The sequence below is a fragment of the Poecilia reticulata genome, chromosome 20, assembly GCF_904066995.2.
Source record: "Poecilia reticulata chromosome 20, P_reticulata-male-v2, whole genome shotgun sequence".
NCBI lineage: Eukaryota > Metazoa > Chordata > Actinopteri > Cyprinodontiformes > Poeciliidae > Poecilia > Poecilia reticulata.
In genome coordinates this window covers 3,685,618-3,702,713 of record NC_088849.1, presented here as the reverse complement: position 1 = coordinate 3,702,713, position 17,096 = coordinate 3,685,618, and the positions used below count along the sequence as shown (strand labels likewise).

General features: G+C 39.6%; 1 protein-coding gene across 1 annotated transcript in view; it reads right to left on the bottom strand.

Annotated features, from left to right (window-relative positions):
• Window positions 1-2,449: 2,449 nt before the first annotated feature.
• The window catches only part of LOC103482359 (uncharacterized), a 62,857-nt gene continuing 48,210 nt past the window's right edge, over window positions 2,450-17,096 (bottom strand). The window contains exons 25-32 of the mRNA XM_008438486.2: window positions 15,679-15,714; window positions 14,951-14,995; window positions 14,006-14,038; window positions 12,608-12,754; window positions 11,575-11,629; window positions 7,874-8,068; window positions 6,288-6,365; window positions 2,450-4,552 (exon numbers count right to left, since the gene is read on the bottom strand). Coding sequence (XP_008436708.1) covers window positions 4,365-4,552; window positions 6,288-6,365; window positions 7,874-8,068; window positions 11,575-11,629; window positions 12,608-12,754; window positions 14,006-14,038; window positions 14,951-14,995; window positions 15,679-15,714 — 777 coding nt within the window. The 3' untranslated portion in view covers window positions 2,450-4,364. The remainder of the gene's footprint in view (window positions 4,553-6,287; window positions 6,366-7,873; window positions 8,069-11,574; window positions 11,630-12,607; window positions 12,755-14,005; window positions 14,039-14,950; window positions 14,996-15,678; window positions 15,715-17,096) is intronic.

Sequence of the window (17,096 nt, the reverse complement as noted above, 5' to 3'; positions counted from 1 at the left end):
AAATGTGTCTGCATTTCATTAAAGCAGAACATTTGAATTTGCACTTTTAGGTTGGAGTGATTATGAAACGTATTCACCCCCTTGGATGTTTTACCCTTTTTATTGCTTTCACAAATCAATCAGGATCAACAAAATTGAGCTTTTATGACAAGTAAAACATACACAAAAAACCTTAAATGTCAAACCGAAAACCAATTTCTAAAAAATGACCAAGAAATAAAAATATTTGCCATGAAATGTTTGCAGTATTTTGTAGATGCACATTTGGCTGCAAAGAGTCTGTGTGGATCGGTCTCAATCAGGCTGCACATCTGGACAAAGTTTTCCTTCATTCTTCCTGGCTAAGCTGTTCCATGTCGATCCCCACTCATTTGTTATCAGGCTGAGGTCTGGGCTTTGACTGTGCCACTCCAGCACATCCGCCTTGTTGTCTTTAAACCATTCCAAAAGACTCCAATTTCCACATTTTGACAATGTGGAAATTGGAGTTCACATGTAGAATTTTGAGGAGGGAGATTAGTTCAGTACAATTTGGAAATAAAAAGATGTAACATAGCAAAATGTGAAAAAAGTGAAGGGCTATGGATACTTTCTGGATGCAATGGATTTAGACCTTAAATCTCTGTTACATTTTCAGCTGTTGTATGTTTACTCTGTATGTAAAGCTGCAGATGTAACTTTTATTTTTAAAAAACTGATTTTTACATATTTGTTTTCACAGCACTGAAAGTTTTTCATAATGAAAGTTTTGTAGATCGATGTGCGACATGTTAGTGATCGATTTGTAGACAGATTGTCTCTCTCATACCTGGTGGTTGGCTGTCACAGGTATGTAAAAACACACATTTCAAAGAAAAATATTACACTTTCAACTATTTTTCCAGAAAGCTCGTCATTCCTCGGTCCGTTTGGCTCAGCGTAACTTTGTAGTCTGCTTTTACTGTTTTTTCTTTACTGAAATACAATTGGCCACGTGCAATGCCATTTACGAGAAGGGGAACCAATCACAGTCACTGCTCATACCTAGGATTTGGAAATATGTCTAATCAGCGCCATGTTTGAGTTTAGTAAGTTTTTATGTTAATTATGACGTTACACACTCAGAAAACTATGAGGGGCCGTTTAGGACAAAATCTATGTTTTGTCTCTCACACACTACAAAAAACTCACGCACACTCAAAAAATACTCAAACTGCGTATACACACTACTAAAATGTCACACACGCATACAAATTTTATCTTTCTCGCACACATACACTGTCTTAAAATCTCCGGTTTTAGAGCCGAAGTAAGCGGCCTTAGAACCAGCATTATAGCCGGCGTTAGAACCCGAGTGAGCGGCTTAGAACCAGCGTTAGAGCCGGAGAAGCGGCCTTAGAACAGGAATAAGCCCTAGGTAAACCTCCAAGCGCTTGAGGAGGGAACGGTAGAGAACGGCTGGCCGAAATTAGCGTTCATAAATCGGATTAACCTTGAGGTAAACGCCGCTTGCACCGTGGAGCTCTAATATCCAACTTGAAGCTAACTTCACTGTGGTAAAACGCATGCGCGATCTGAACTCCAAATTATGCCCCGCCTCTTCCGTGACACACATACAAAACTGAGTCTCACATGCAAAATAATGGGTCTATATTTTATTAGTTTATATGTGCGATTTTCGTGTTGTGACTAAGACAAAAAAATGTTTGCGTGTGATATTTTAGTAGTATATGTGCGCAATTTTAGTATTTTGTGTGTGCGTGTGCGACATGTTAGTACAGTGTATATGTGTGTGTGTTAGTACAGTGTATGGTTGCGATAAAGATAAAATGTGTATGCGTGTGCGACATGTTAGTACAGTGTATGTCACATACACTGTACTAACAACTGTACTAACATGTCACACACACATACAGTATGTGTGTGTGCGACATGTTAGGACAGTGTATGTGTGTGAGATGTTAGGACAGTGTAAATGTGCGAGAAAGATAAAATGTGTATGCGTGTGTGACATTTTAGTAGTGTGTATACGCAATTTGAGTATTTTCTGAGTGTGTGAAATGTTTTTTTTGAGTGTGCGTGAGTTTTTTGTAGTGTGTGAGAGACAAAACATAGAATTTGTCCTAAACGGCCCCTCATAGAAAACAATACAGTAATGCACTATTAGAAAATATCATTTTCTTTCTTTTGAATACTTGAGTATTTTCAGAAATAAGCACTTCAGTACTTTAACTTGAGCAAACCTTTGACTGAGCAACTTTCCCTTGTAGCCTAATAAGAATTGACCATGAGTATGAATACTTTTACTCAGTTGCTACATCTTGGTTGGCACGCTGGTTGGTATGATGTTCTTGGTCTTGAAAGCTTCAACTGCACTCCTCCAAATAAACCTCCTGTAGTCAAACACTTCCCCTTTATCTTGTTTGCAGCCGTCTTATTCGCTGGTCATGCAAACACTAACACCACATGGTTTGGTCTTCTGCTTGTTTATTTACACAAATACATGCATCACAAACAAAACTTCTCCATTAATGTCTAGCAATGTAAAACACAGCAGTAGTAGAATGAATAATAATTATGGACCAGAATAAAACTGAACATAAATACTTCTAACCACATAATACTTTTAACTATGAATGAATGATACAAAGGCAATTAAAGCCCATTTAGATTGTTGCCTCAAAGTTACACATGACTGTTCATAACATCTTTAATAACATTAGCTGAGAACTTGCGTTAGGTTGCCACAGGTCTAGATTTTTCAAGTGAAATGCCCTCCGATTAAAACATTAATCAATCAGGCATAACTAACTCTGTAATCATGGATACATGAAACAAATAACACCGTATCTTTATTTTAACATTTGTTCGCAAGTAAACCACTGAGATGCTAAAGACAGAGAAAATAGGACTGAATAAGTTTGATATAGAACCTTCGGTATCTATCAAAAGCAAAAGAACAGCAGTGAACGGGTGATATGACCATCAGATGAGCTGTTATAGTTCAAATAACAGGTAGAAAATGTCAGGATACACAAAAATAGATTATTTTTGTTGCCTATGGAAGTATATATACATAGAAAGCACCCTTGCACAGAGCCAAAATTCTTCAGGAAGGTTTCGATTGTGTCAACTTGGTTTCCAAATCCCTCAGATCTCTACCCAGTCCAACATGTGAGGAATGAATTGGAAAAACAAGCCTGATTCCTACAGGCCCCACGTCCCACTTGGCCAAACTACAGACACGATGCCACCAGATGCCACAGCACATCTGCAGGGTTCTGGTGGAGTCTTTACCAAGACAGGTCAGGGCTGGGTTGGCACCAAAAGGGGAGACAGGATTCTATTGGGCAGGTGGTCATAATGTTTTTCCTCATCAGAAATAACAGCATAATCCATTCAAGTTATCAACACCAAGCATCTGATACACCAGGGTGTGACTACTGAAATGAAAGTGAAAAAACAGATAAAATGCCAAGACATAAATACCAAATAGTTTCCATGACAACATTTCCAAATGAATCTGAATCAGATATTGAGAGAAACAACAAAACACAAAGCAGGTTACAGTCCCTTCAAGATTTCACGACTTCGTGATTTTTAATTTTTTTATTCAAAGTCACTGATTTTGTGGGGATCCTCAAGATATATTTGTAAGGAATTTTGCGAAACCCTTTCCTCAGTAAGCCACTTCCAAAATCTACATCTATAAAAGAAAAATATTAGAAATAAAAGAAACAAAAAAATAAACAGGCAAATTGAACAAAAACTTCTTTAATCTTTATAGAACTTAAATAACTTGATTTTTGTTACTTCCCATATTGATCACGGATTATAACTTGGCATCAAGTAAGACTAAGGAGGCAGTGTAGTAAAAGTAGGAAATACTGCCACCTGCAGGTGGGAGTTAGAATCTGGAACATATATAGTAAACTCACAATTATGCATTAGGGTGGGAATGTGGGGTAAAAATGTGGGAATCTGTTGATTTTGAGTAAATTTCCACAGTCGTGGAATCGCAAAAAAGTGGAGGGACTCAAAATGTTTCTGTTGAGGATTTTGACAAACAATCGTCAGAGAAAAGCAGAGGTAGATATTTTTATTGACCAAAATATCAGTCTCTCCGTCAATGAATTAAAAACGTCCCCTACTTTTCAGTTCAGGAATTGGAAATCTTCCGGGATGGTATTTGGAAGAGACTTGGCTTCTGGACTACTGGCTGCGTTTCATGGTGAACCTCATGGTCTTAGACCGCCTTTCCAACGTAATGAGGTTCCGACTGCCTCCAGTGCAATAATTCCCACACAATCTCTTTTGAGGGAGTCAGCAGTGATACAGTGAATGACTTCCTCCAAACATCTGGACACAGAGCTAAAACCGGCTTTTCAGACATCCGGCCCTTTGTTGTAATGTTGCCTGTGGTTGTAGGTCCGATAACACATGGACACATCGCAAACTCCTGGAAGACCTGGGATGCCTTGTTTACCGGGATCTCCTTGTAGTCCAGGTTTTCCTTGAATTCCTTGACTTCCTGGATAGCCAATACCATCAAAGCCTCGAGGACCCTGCATTCCTACAGTAATAAGAAGAGATAAAAAAAAATTGCAGTAAGACTTTTCAGGACTCCTCGAGTCCATTTGTTATGAATACAGGTGTCCCCTGTGCACATAAACATTTTCTTTAACAGAAAAAAAGAAGTACTAAGCCTGATACTTGGCAGTGAAGTTGATAAATCTTTTAGAATTAAAAAGAAGCTGGATCATATATTTTTTTGTTCGAAGGTCCTTGGATGTGAAAAGTTCTTCATAAAACTTTGCTAAGGATGCATAAATAACTATTTTCTTAATTTAAATTTGAAGTATTGTCAAATGTTGATGGTCAACATTATTCAATATAATGATGACTTTTTAGAAAAATAGCCGTCTAAAATAACCACATTGCAGTATTACATCTACTGAAATATCTTGTTGAAAATGTCATTCAAATTGTTAAGAAGGTGTCTTGGAAAAAATGATAGAATAATTTTTATCATAGATTTCTTAGGCTACCTCAATTCCTCCTCGGATTGGTTGATCAGACCCCCTTGATGTCTCCTTCCCCAGAAGCCTAAGCTCCTGAGCTGAGTCCGGATTTAGTGAGAAGGACCCAGAGCATGAATCACCAAAGTCGTTTAATATTCGGTTGCAATACATTTTGTTGTTGCTTTGTTCGCTATCCTCTTTTTAGAATGTGTCTTTAGTTAGTTCCTTTAAGATTGTTTTCCATTTGTACTCAGAGCTGTTCTGAATGCACAGTGAGCCAGGATGAGAGTGATCTTTGACCTGAAATAAGTTGTTTATACCGAGATTTCATTTCAGTTCCGTGGGTGAGACAAACCCCCTGATTTCAGACCAATCATCCCTTTAAAGGCCGTTTGGTGCTGAAAGTTGATGGTACCAAATGGTTCAGATTAAAATTCACCCTCTTGTTTTCTTATTCTTCTCAGAATAATTCAAAGACCAGAGTCAAAATAAGATCATAAATTATTTTTTTCAAGCTCCTGGGAGATTTAGAATCTCTTGACAAATGCTGGATTTAAACAGTCAAGATTTGATGTTTTTCCGTCGTTCTTGACTTCAAGCATTCTTCAATCCTCTTAAGAGTCATTTGGACCCCGTGAGCCTTTTACCCTCTCTTTTACTCTAGCAGGGTGATACTGACTCGAGTTTTGGGAACTGGCGGTCTGATGGGACAATGCCCCCGCTGCCCTTCTGTCTGACCATGACATCCGCCTGGCTCCTCCTGAGCGCCGCATTAAGACTTCAGTAGGGCTAAATCTGTAGTTGTGGAGTAAGTAGTTTGGTTTGCTGTTGATTTATGTTTTCTCTTTCTTTATTATTAATTCATCATTTGCAACTAAATCATAGGTCAAGTAAAAGTAAACGTTACTTCTGATTGGTTACTATCTCTTTTTTTTGACTCATTCTTAATTGAAGTATTAAAGTTTCTAATGATTCTAAAAGAAAATCTTAATCTTGAGAAATCTACCTGAATCTCATCGAGTTTCTTTGTATGTGATAAAGCTCTATGGAAAGCTCAATAATATATTTAGAATGGTTTGAAACTATGAGACTGATTTGTGAACTTCAATGTACTTTAATGCACACCTTAATAATGCAACACAGCTGCCAGAGAAACATATGTTGCTTTTGTAATCATGTCCTTTAACCAGCAGCGGACACGGTAACGTCTATGTCCAAATTACAAAAGTTACTCAAGCATATTCCTAAAATCTCTGAAAAATGACTTTGGTTAGGATGATAGCATACCTGGCTGTCCAGGAGGTCCTGGAGGTCCTTTGTAACCTTCTCCTTTGCTGCCTTTGGGCCCTCTCTCTCCGATGTCCCCTGTGAACATAAACATTTTCTTTAACAAAAAAAAAAGAAAAACACTTTCATTTCATGCTACACTAACAGGTAAATGTACCAAAACTCTCCCGGCCCTCTGGGCTTTATATTTGCCCGTTTACAACCATTTTAGTGATAATAATGCGTAACGGAATGAATTCTCTCAATCGGGATTTGTTTCGGATATTTCCATTTTCATCTCGGTTGTTTAAAATTTACTTTACATCCAGTCCATTAAAGCTACATTTCTTGGGCAGGGCCATTTTGGCCAGGGGCCAGCCAAATGGATAATGCTTTTGAAGAAAGCAAGTGGGATAGATGCCTTCATTAGTGCGCACACAAAGTACTTTATTGAGGATTATTCTCTCAAACACGTTTTCTTTTTCTCCAGCATTCATTTGATTGCACTGGATCTCATTGGTAATGAACCGAAGCTTCACCTTAACCACAGACTTGTTCAAACCCAAAGAACCTCTAAATGCCCCCTGCTCCCTGTCCTCACTGGGTTAAAATTAACATCAAATATATCAAGGTTGATCTTTTCAGGGTCATGGCGTAGACCCCTGGGTCGCTGTTGTTTGATCAAGTGAAAAACTTCACCGTGCATTTTGAGCCTGAAAGAACTTCCATAAGGAGGCGGATCATCGACATACTGCCAGCATACTGGACGGTGTGGTGTTCGTCCCAGTTTCCTCCGAAGCAAAACTGAAACCTCCAAGAATTCCACAGATCATGATCTGATCAGTTTCAGGAAACCGTTGGGTGATGTCAGGCCCTCGCACCTCAACGGGAATTAGCTGAGTCATACCAGTCTAGGGTCGGGATTTGATGTGTTTATATGTGTAGTTCTGTAGTTTCACGTGTCAAACTGGCAACCTGCCCAATTTCTAACCTGCTATAACCAAATAGGTTCAGTCATCACAACTGATTCCTTGATAATATCTTATTTGCATTCAAAGCATAAATCTTATCAGTACATTCTCTCTTAAAATTCACATTTCTTTCCACAAAAGTGAATGCATATCTACACAAATGGTTGGTAACTTACCAGCTGCATGTAGCACATTTTTGCAAAACAGAACATGGAGCGGATGAGTGGAAGGAGTTGCTTCAGGATACTAAAGTAATAAAGTGCAGTGAAGGATGAATCATTGAGTTTTAAAGTGCATGTTTTCCCAGTGAGGGTGGTGGGAAGTTTCAACATAATCTGCAATCAGTTTTAAGATGTATATAAATCTGTTTTTGTTCTGGTTTGATTGGTCATTATTTTGTCAGCACAAAATGGTGACTCCATAGTCACCATTTTAAACACATCTTATTATTTATGGAATCAGTAGTAAAATATGTCGAGGCCTGTATTCATAACAAATGGACTTGAAAAGAGAAAACCTTGTGAAGATTCTCATTGTTTTTCACCTCCTTGAAATAACGAAAAGAAACAGATGAGATAACTCTGTCCATACGTGTTGGCTGGTTTTCCTCCTAATTTAAAACGCGCCATGTCAAACCTTTGATGCCTGCCGGACCCTGCATTCCAGGTGGTCCTGGGTAACCTGGAGCACCACTTCTTCCAGGGTAGCCTGCAGCTCCCATGGACCCTTTGGGTCCTGGTGCTCCGGGCTCACCCGGGGGTCCCTTCACGGTGCTGCAGCTCTCACACGTTGCTTGGAAGGCGAGGCTCTGGAGGAGCGCTGGGAGCTGGTCTGCAGGTACAGTCACAACATAAATGATCCATTTTTAAATATGAGTTTGATCTAATGATCTAATAAGAAAAAGTTTTGTGTTCATTTGGAAACCAACAGCCACTGAAATCATTAAACTCATTGGTCACTGTATGACCTAGTTTAAGGAAAGATGGTTGTTGTTTGTCTTACACTTTTCTTATTAATAGCAGCCGGGTAAGATGTTGGCTATCTTTGTATAAAGGTCTTGCTGTACATATGGTGCCTTCTAATTATTTTACTGCATCTTAAACCTTCACATTTTGTCACATCACAACAACAGACTATATATTACAGACCTGTTGCTTACGCGTTCAGCCATCTCTTAGTCAATACTTTACAGAAATACCTTGTGCTTCAGGTATATCTGTCCGTCCTTTTAGGTGTCATCTCTTGGTTCAAAAGAAGTAGTTCAAGAAATGTACCTTAAATTGACAAATTTCACTTTACACCTCTACACACTGAACTTTTTCCCTGTTCTGTTCAAAATAGCTTAAAATCAGTCGGATCAGAAGGAGAGCGTTTCTGAACAAAGTTTTCAAGTTTTGGCCATAAATGTTCAGTCGGATTAAGGTTTGGTCTTTGGACCTTCTTATTCATGAGCATGAACAAGAACTCATGAGAATATTTTTAGACTTTTGTTTCTAATTTGTTTTCTAATTGTGATTGGGGCATTGCATTATTACATACTGTGAAGCCAGAAGGAGGTTTGCTCTTACTTTTATATTTTTAGAAAGTTATGATTTGTAACGGTACCTACAATTTTTCTTTTCAGGCTCCTGAGAGATTTAGAAGCTCTTAAAAAATGTTTTAATTTTTGAGAGAACCCACGCATGCACAGGGAGAACATGCAAGATTGAATGTCTTTCAGTCTTTCTCGACTTCAAACATCCTTCAACCCTTCCACAGTCTTAGAGTCATTTGGGCTCCGGGAGCTTTTCACCCTCAGGTATTAATCAGATATCAGTTTAAAATTAAATTAATACTTGACCTACAACCCAATAGGAGTTGAAAAGGAGGCTTCATGGAGGGAGAGCAGAATCAAAGAGCAGAGAGAGAAGGAGGAAGTCAAACTGTCTCTCCCATTGACCGTAAGGGCTGAGGATCACGTCCCCTACTCCAACATCTCTTTAATCGTACAGCCAGAAAGGGATTTGAAGAGAAGCGACAAAAGCAAAAGAGCTGGATTAGCAGAGCTTCCCAACATCTGATGATGTCATCCAGGACATGTTGCAGTGGAATATCGTCTTCAGTCAGAGGCTTCTTCAGATTTACTGCAAAGCTGACTGCTACCAGAGCTCCGTCTTCCCTACAGCACCACCATCCACCACTATTTGAAGAAACTTTGATGATATGAGTTTCAACAATATTTGATTTTCCCTTTGGAATAAAGTATTTTTGAATTGAACTGAACATGCTTTCATTGGTCCTTTATAACTCTGGCTGTATGCTTCAGGTTATTGTCCTGCATGAACTTTCATCCCAGCCTCAAGGATTTTGCAAATTGTCACAGGTTTTCCTGTGCTCTGTATTTCCTTCCATCTATGTTCCAATCTACTCTGTGGCTGGAAAAAAGTATGATGAAAGTATGACAAAGACTGTTTCATAGCAGTCACCATGCTTTATAGTGGGGGTAGTGTGTTTGCTCTGGTTTTTTGTTTTACAAAGCATTTAAACAGCATTTAAGCATAATAAACCAAGGTCTCATTTGACCAGATTGCTCCTCTTTAATGGTTTCCTGACAGGGAAACTTTAAAAAAGCAAAGGACTGTGGATATGGACAGTCCATTGCTGTTTTGTATGCCGCTGAAGTGCAGAAGCTGAGGATGCAGGGCATTTCATAGACAGAAATTGACCAACTCTACCAATCCCGATTCCACTGAAAGTGCAGCGCTTTCCTTGCAGATTTTTCAGTCAATCACTCCAGACTCGAGCAGCAAAGACACGTTTTTGCAGAGAAGAAGTTGTTGCAAAAACTGCTCCTAAAGCAGCATCAACTGCTTTAAGAGCTTAGCAGTTGAAGCGACTCTCCTAAAGCAGGGCTTTAACCGGGTAAGTTAAAGATTTTGCGTGAAAGATAATAAATACATGGTGGTACTTGAGAGCAGTTAGCAGAGTATTCTTAGCAATTGGAAGCTGTTGGTGTAAAAAATCATCAACAGGAGGAGCAACACCGCCAGTCTGGGTCCTAAGAGAGCAGAGAGTTGTGCTCCATTCTCTGAATGAGAATGGTGAGTTTATGACTCATTTCCCAATGCTACAATTAGCAGGATAATTTATCAGCTAATGTACTGCATTGCATTAGAATAGAAGGAAACTGGTGAATGACTTCTAAAGTGCATTTAGAAACATACAGATAGATAGATAGATAGATAGATAGATAGATAGATAGATAGATAGATAGATAGATAGATAGATAGATAGATAGATAGATAGATAGATAGATAGATAGATAGATAGATAGATAGATAGAAACTTTATTAATCCCTTTGGCATTTTCCTTCAGGCAAATTCATCCATCCATTTTCTTTACACCCTTGTCCCTCAGTGGGGTCGGGAGGGCTGCTGGTGCCTCTCCAGCTCACGTTCCGGGCGAGAGGCAGGGTCACCCTGGACAGGTCGCCAGTCTGTCGCAGGGCAACACAGAGACAGACAGGACAAACAACCATGCACACACACACACTCACACCTAGGGGCAATTTGGAGAGGCCAATTAACCTGATAGTCATGTTTTTGGACTGTGGGAGGAAACCGGAGTACCCGGAGAGAACCCACGCATGCACAGGGAGAACATGCAAACTCCATGCAGAAAGACCGGGGCCAGGAATTGAACCCAGAGAAGAATCGAACCTTCTTGCTGCAAGGCAACAGCTCTACCAACTGCGCCACTGTGCAGCCCCTTCAGGGAAATTGTAGTTCCCTTTATCTTAAATGTCAAAATATCTGACTTATTCTTTCATCGCATCAGAAAAGCATTCAGAGTGCTTCACTTTCTTCACTTTTTGTTATGTTACAGCTTTATTTTAAATTATATAGAATAAAAATAAAAATGTGCTTTTTGAGCAAATGATTCTTTTTGCTCAAAAAGTCTACAAATACCCTAAGTGTTTTTTGTGTGTGTGCGTGTGTGAGTGTTTTAAAAATGTATAAAATATGAACAAAAAAAAGTCACATTTTCGTACGCGTTTGCAATATAGCTCAAAATGAAGCTGTTTCCACCGATCACCTCTCAGATGTTTGTAGAATGTAAATGTTCAATTGGAGTTCCACCACTAATTAAAACAGATTGTGATGCGACCAAACCTGAAAAAGTCACCTGAATACGTTTGCAAGCACTGTGTGGAAACCTTTAATGGACTTTCTTGAATGTTAATAAAAAACAATTCTAACTGTACTTTTCAGTACTTGTTTTAAGTGATATTTTAAGCTTAAGCACTCGTTGTTTATGTTTTTAGTTTGGCGGTAAAGAGGATTAAAACCATACGTACTGCGCAAAACATCCGCACACATCTTAAGAAGATGTTCATCTGAAGGAGATTTGCCCTGAAACACATAGATATGCCATTAGTCAAGAGAACGGTGCTGGAAACAGGAATACACACATCTTGTCTCTAACTATGCCTGCATATGGATCGCCTACTTGACTCTGCTCTACACGGTTCTTGTGGTTTTCCAGGGGGAAGGGTCACTATAGCAGGCGGCCAAAGAGTCTGAAAAGTAACATGATATGATCTGTGCGCGACACAAAAACATCTCCACCTCGTCATTAGACCTCGGTCTCATTTCCAATATTACTGTTTTACTTAAAGCTCAAAATACTTTCAGTCGTTGTGCCAGTCAGTCATACTTGTGTCTGTTTGCACCGACTCTCAACCTTATCAACTCAGAAAGCTGTGTTTCCATTGACATTTCGAAAATACATTTGCTTAATGGGAACAGTCAATTTTGAAAAAAAAAAACTCGTTTTTCTATTAAAAGTTTGGGGGCTAGAATGAGGAGGTTTTGTTTTGACAGTTTTGAAATTGGTTTATCACTTTTTCCGTATCACGAGTCACATGATCAACAACCGGGTGTTGCCACTGGCACAAACTACAAAGAAGACGACGACAGGTAGTAGCTGGAGGATGTTGGAGCGGAAGGTTTTTTTAATGAATTCTTTCATGAACAAACTTATACACGTGTGATTTTATTTGCATTTCTTACTTAATGGGAACACTGAAAATTGCAAAATTGTGTTTTTTTCTACACTAGTCGAATACTGTATAAGTTTTACAAACATTTGTAAAGGAAACGCAGCTGGCATCGCATACAAAATTGTTTGAGTTTGAGTTTTATGACGTGGCCATTAAAATTGACCTTGATGCGAACAAGTCCAGTAGACGTCTGCCTTGAGTGAAAGTGCACCTAAGTGTATAGGGACCTTCAAACATCAATCAGGTCTTTCAGCCATTGGAGAAGTGCCGGTATCATTAAGCTTGTTGTATCCAGCTGAGCATCAAAGTCTGAAGGGTTTTTACTTACCGGTTTTCCGGGATATCCAGGTTGGCCGGGCTGACCCGGAAGTCCGTCTTGGCCAGGAAATCCCCGGGGACCAACAATACCCAAATGGCCTGTATCACCCTTCTTCCCTTCTGGCCCTCTTGGCCCACTTTCACCTTTCAATCCCCTCTGAGGGAAAATGCACAAAGTGTCACAATAGTATGAAAGTTGGAACTGAGAGCAAAACCAATTTTTTATATTTTCTTTGCTATTATTGTCCTTTGGTACAAACAAGTACAATGCCTTAAAAAAGTACTTACACTCCTAGAGTTAAAAGAAATATAAATATACATTTATGCCACTTTCCAACTTCTTTGTCAAAAACAGAAACTCATACACTAACTATGCACTGTTACACTGTTTCATAATAAACAATGCATAAAATGTAAAGACGTTAGTGGTTGTTACATAAAAAAGTTAGAAAGTATTACTGTCTCACTAAAGAACATTTATATTCTATTCTATTCCATTCTAAGGCTTTTGTTTTGTATTTACATTCATTAAAAAAGTTTGGTCCAATTAATAACATGTATTTATTCAACCAAACGTCATCATCAAAGGAAAAAAGATCAAGAAAAAAAAAGGTAAGAGAACAAATGAGTAAAACAATGATAAAACCTATAAGTAAACAACAAAGTATTGTCTTTGACAAACACAGCATCAGTTTTATCTAATCAGTTTTAAAGATCTTTTTCAGTGTAACATAAACAATAAAACTGGAAACAGGAAGTCTGGCAAACTCTAGAAAGTGAAGTAGAGTTGTATTTTTTCTGACTTTTTTTGCCTTAGCTTTGCAGAATACTACCAATTTTATCCACCATGGCAGAAACTTTAGAGTCTGTTTCATTTTGACGTCATATATTAACAGTAAAGGTAGAGCCAAAAGCAGCATAACTTAAAGAATCACTGAGCTATATGACCAAGTGGGATTGCTTTTGGTGTCTTCCACTAATAATGGCACTGCAATCAAAGAAAAGTTGTTTCTGATCATTTTAGATTTTTGTATGTCTGCCATACAGATGGGTTAAAAGAAGTAACATTTGCATATAACCAGCTTGAGGAGTTCTGCAAGAAGGCTGTGCTGCTTTCCAGTCCATTACTGGTTTTTCATTACAAAGCTTGCTACATAATTTAGCACTTAGTAATCTATTTCCTACATTGCCGCTGTGGGAAACTGCATCTTCATAAATTGTGAGTTTCCACACAGTGCAGTAGGTACTTGACATTAAGTGCTTTTTAGATGTAAATGTTTCCCAAAGTGGTTTGAGATTTCCCCCAGGAATGAAGAATTAGCTCTAAGTCTTCATCCACTGCAGACATTTGATGGAACTACTTATTGTGCTCCAAAATAAGACATACTGGAGGCCTAACTTTACAAACCTCTCCTTTCCATCCTTTGGGTCCCACATCACCCTGGCAGGAAACATACAATTGGGAAGGCAGAAGGGTGAGGGAGGTAGAAGAAGAGATAGAGAGAGAGAGGGGCAATTAGTTGTAGCCTTTCGGTGTATTTTGCCGTTTCCAATGCTTGGAAATCACAGATAATTTTGACACAAACATAAGAACTGTGGTCCACTGCCTATTCACGGTTTTTCTGTTGAACATAACTAAGTAATTTATTGAAAATCAAACAAAAATGCAGATTTGGAAGCTAAAATGCTACTTGGAACCGAAACGCTTGTTGGCTGATATTTTCAAAGCAGCCAATCAAAGAGCGGCATTTATTTTCCTTGACGCTGATTGGCTGAACCTCCCAGAGCATAAATAAAGAAGACAGTGGATGCTAGCTTCTGCAGATGTGCTATAACAGTTTCTACTATTGTAGCACTTCAACACACTAAAGATTTTCTTTATGTTAGTACTATTAAAATAAGGAATTATGTGTGTGCTGCTCTGAAAAGCATCACAGGTCAGCCATATTTTTAGATCATAGTTACTGATCCATAAATATGGCTGTATGGAATCATACAGGAAAGAAAACAATAAAAATAACAATTCCAATAAGCCAACCAGTTTTTGGAGTTTTTTACATCATTAATTACAATTTGTTACTATGATGAATCCAAATTCTTGCCATAATTAGAAGTTTTTTACGATAACCATACAATATGATAATCCCCAGCCCAAACTGTGATGACTGTTTGGTGATTTCAGCATTTTTCAAATATAACAGAAAATGTGACTTACAATGGTAAACATCACAATTATCTGCTGGAGTTTTTCCGTGTGAGATCATGGTCATGCTGCTGTCAGGAGCTTCATATCCACACGTGATTTAAAAATACAAAGACTTCGCTGCCCCCTACTGGAAGAACAGACACTCACAGGTACGCCGGGAGTTCCTGGTTCTCCATCTTCTCCTCGCTGCCCCTGTAAACAGACGAAAAAATGATTGTCTGTCTGCTGCTACAGTCTGTGAGTCTGTATTTGTGTACTTTTATAGAGAGGGCAGCAGTACTATAATAGAGGGTTATAACTATTCTTAGCTACAAAGGGAGGTCATTTGTGGAGAGGAAGCTTTGTGGGCTGAGATTCAGTGTCAGCTTCTCCCCTATTGGTCAACATCAAGATCAAGATAAGCTTTGTGACAGTGTGACACTAAATAAGGGGAATCATTTATGGGAATTCAAAAGCTGCCAGTTTTCTACAAAACTCTAAACTAACATTTCTTTTAAACACTTCTTGTGGATGAAATACACTTTTCACAGGACCACAGTGATACTCATTTAATCCTAGCTGAGATTTTTTGAGAATTTAGTAAAATGCTCATCCTGTGTAAAAAAAGAAGTATAACTAGTAAAGAGAGAACACATATGATGACCTCAAGATGATGGAAGGTTCCTAATTTTACAGTATATGGTTAGTTCTTAAGAAAATAGTTGCTCAATCATGCTACAGTAACTAACTAATTTGGTTTGAAGACAGAAATACATAAGGATAACAAATAATGATAAAACAATTATTATTTTTTATTATTATTTTAATCTGAAATATTTGATTTGGGATGATTATATATTGTAGCTGTGGTGAGAGGTGAAGATTCTCCTCCGTACCCGGTTTCCTTTGGAGCCGCTCTCTCCTCCCTCCCCCTAAAAACACAACACAGAACTTTAGACTCCATGAAAACATACAGCGAGGAAATAACACGTAAACTAAATGAGAACCTGATGTTGAAGATAATTACATTTATGAATAGTGGCACCATTAGACTTTTTTCTTTACAAATGTGCACAAATTATGGTGTTTCCACTAAATAATCATTTAAATTAAAATCACACATAAATGTGCTTGTTCATGCAATAAGTCATTAAAAATTACGGCATCAACAGAGGAAAACATGAGATGTATTCATAATGCAGTCATGGCGCTAGCGCTCACCATCTATCAGCCAATCAGAGGAGACATTGGCGTCTTGGATTGGATTGTCATTGGAGCAACAAGCCCCACCTACTTGGGAGTGACTACGTATGCGACATTTTGGGAAAAACTGTAGTTGGCGATTTTCCATCCATCCATCCATCCATCCATCCATCCATCCATCCATCCATCCATCCATCCATCCATCCATCCATCCATCCATCCATCCATCCATCCATCCATCCATCCATCCATCCATCCATCCATCCATCCATCCATCCATCCATCCATCCATCCATCCATCCATCCATCCATCCATCCTCTCTTTGGGCTGCCACCTTATCGTGGTGGAGGGGTTTGAGTGTCCCAATGATCCTAGGAGCTATGCTGTCTGGGACTTTATGCCCCTGGTAGGGTCACCCAAGGCAGACAGAAGTCGGTGAGGAACCAGACAAAGTGCAGCCTGAAGACCCTTATGATGCACAACAACTTTGGATCTGGCATTCCCTCGCCCGGACGCGGGTCACCGGGGCCCCACTCTGGAGCCAGGCCTGGAGGTGGGGCACGATGGCGAGCACCTGGTGGCCGGGCTTTTACCCACGGACCCCAGCCGGGCTCAGCCCGAAGAGGAGACGTGGGTCCCCCTTCCAATGGGCTCACCACGTGTCGGAGGGGCCAAAGGGGTCGGGTGCACTGTTTTACGGGCGGCAGCCGAGGGAGGGGACCTTGGTGGTCTGATCCTCGGCTGCAGAAGCTGGCTCTTGGGAGCTCTGGTGGGGAATAACTATTCCCCACCAGAGAGGTTATTCTCTGGTGGGGAATAATTATTCCCCACCAGAGAGGTGACTGAGAGGTTCCAGCTAGAAATAGTCAGTCTCACATGGATGCATGGTTCTGGTTCTGGAACTAGTCTCCTTGAAAGGAGCTGGACGTACTTCGACTCTGGAGCTGCCCATGGTGAGAGGCGCCGGGCGGGAGTGGGCATACTTGTTGCCCCCCATCTTGGTGCCTGTACGTTGGGGTTTATCCCGGTGAATGAGAGGGTAGCCTCCCTCCGCCTATGGGTGGGGGGACGGGTTCTGACTGTTGTCTGTGCTAACGGGCCGAACAAGAG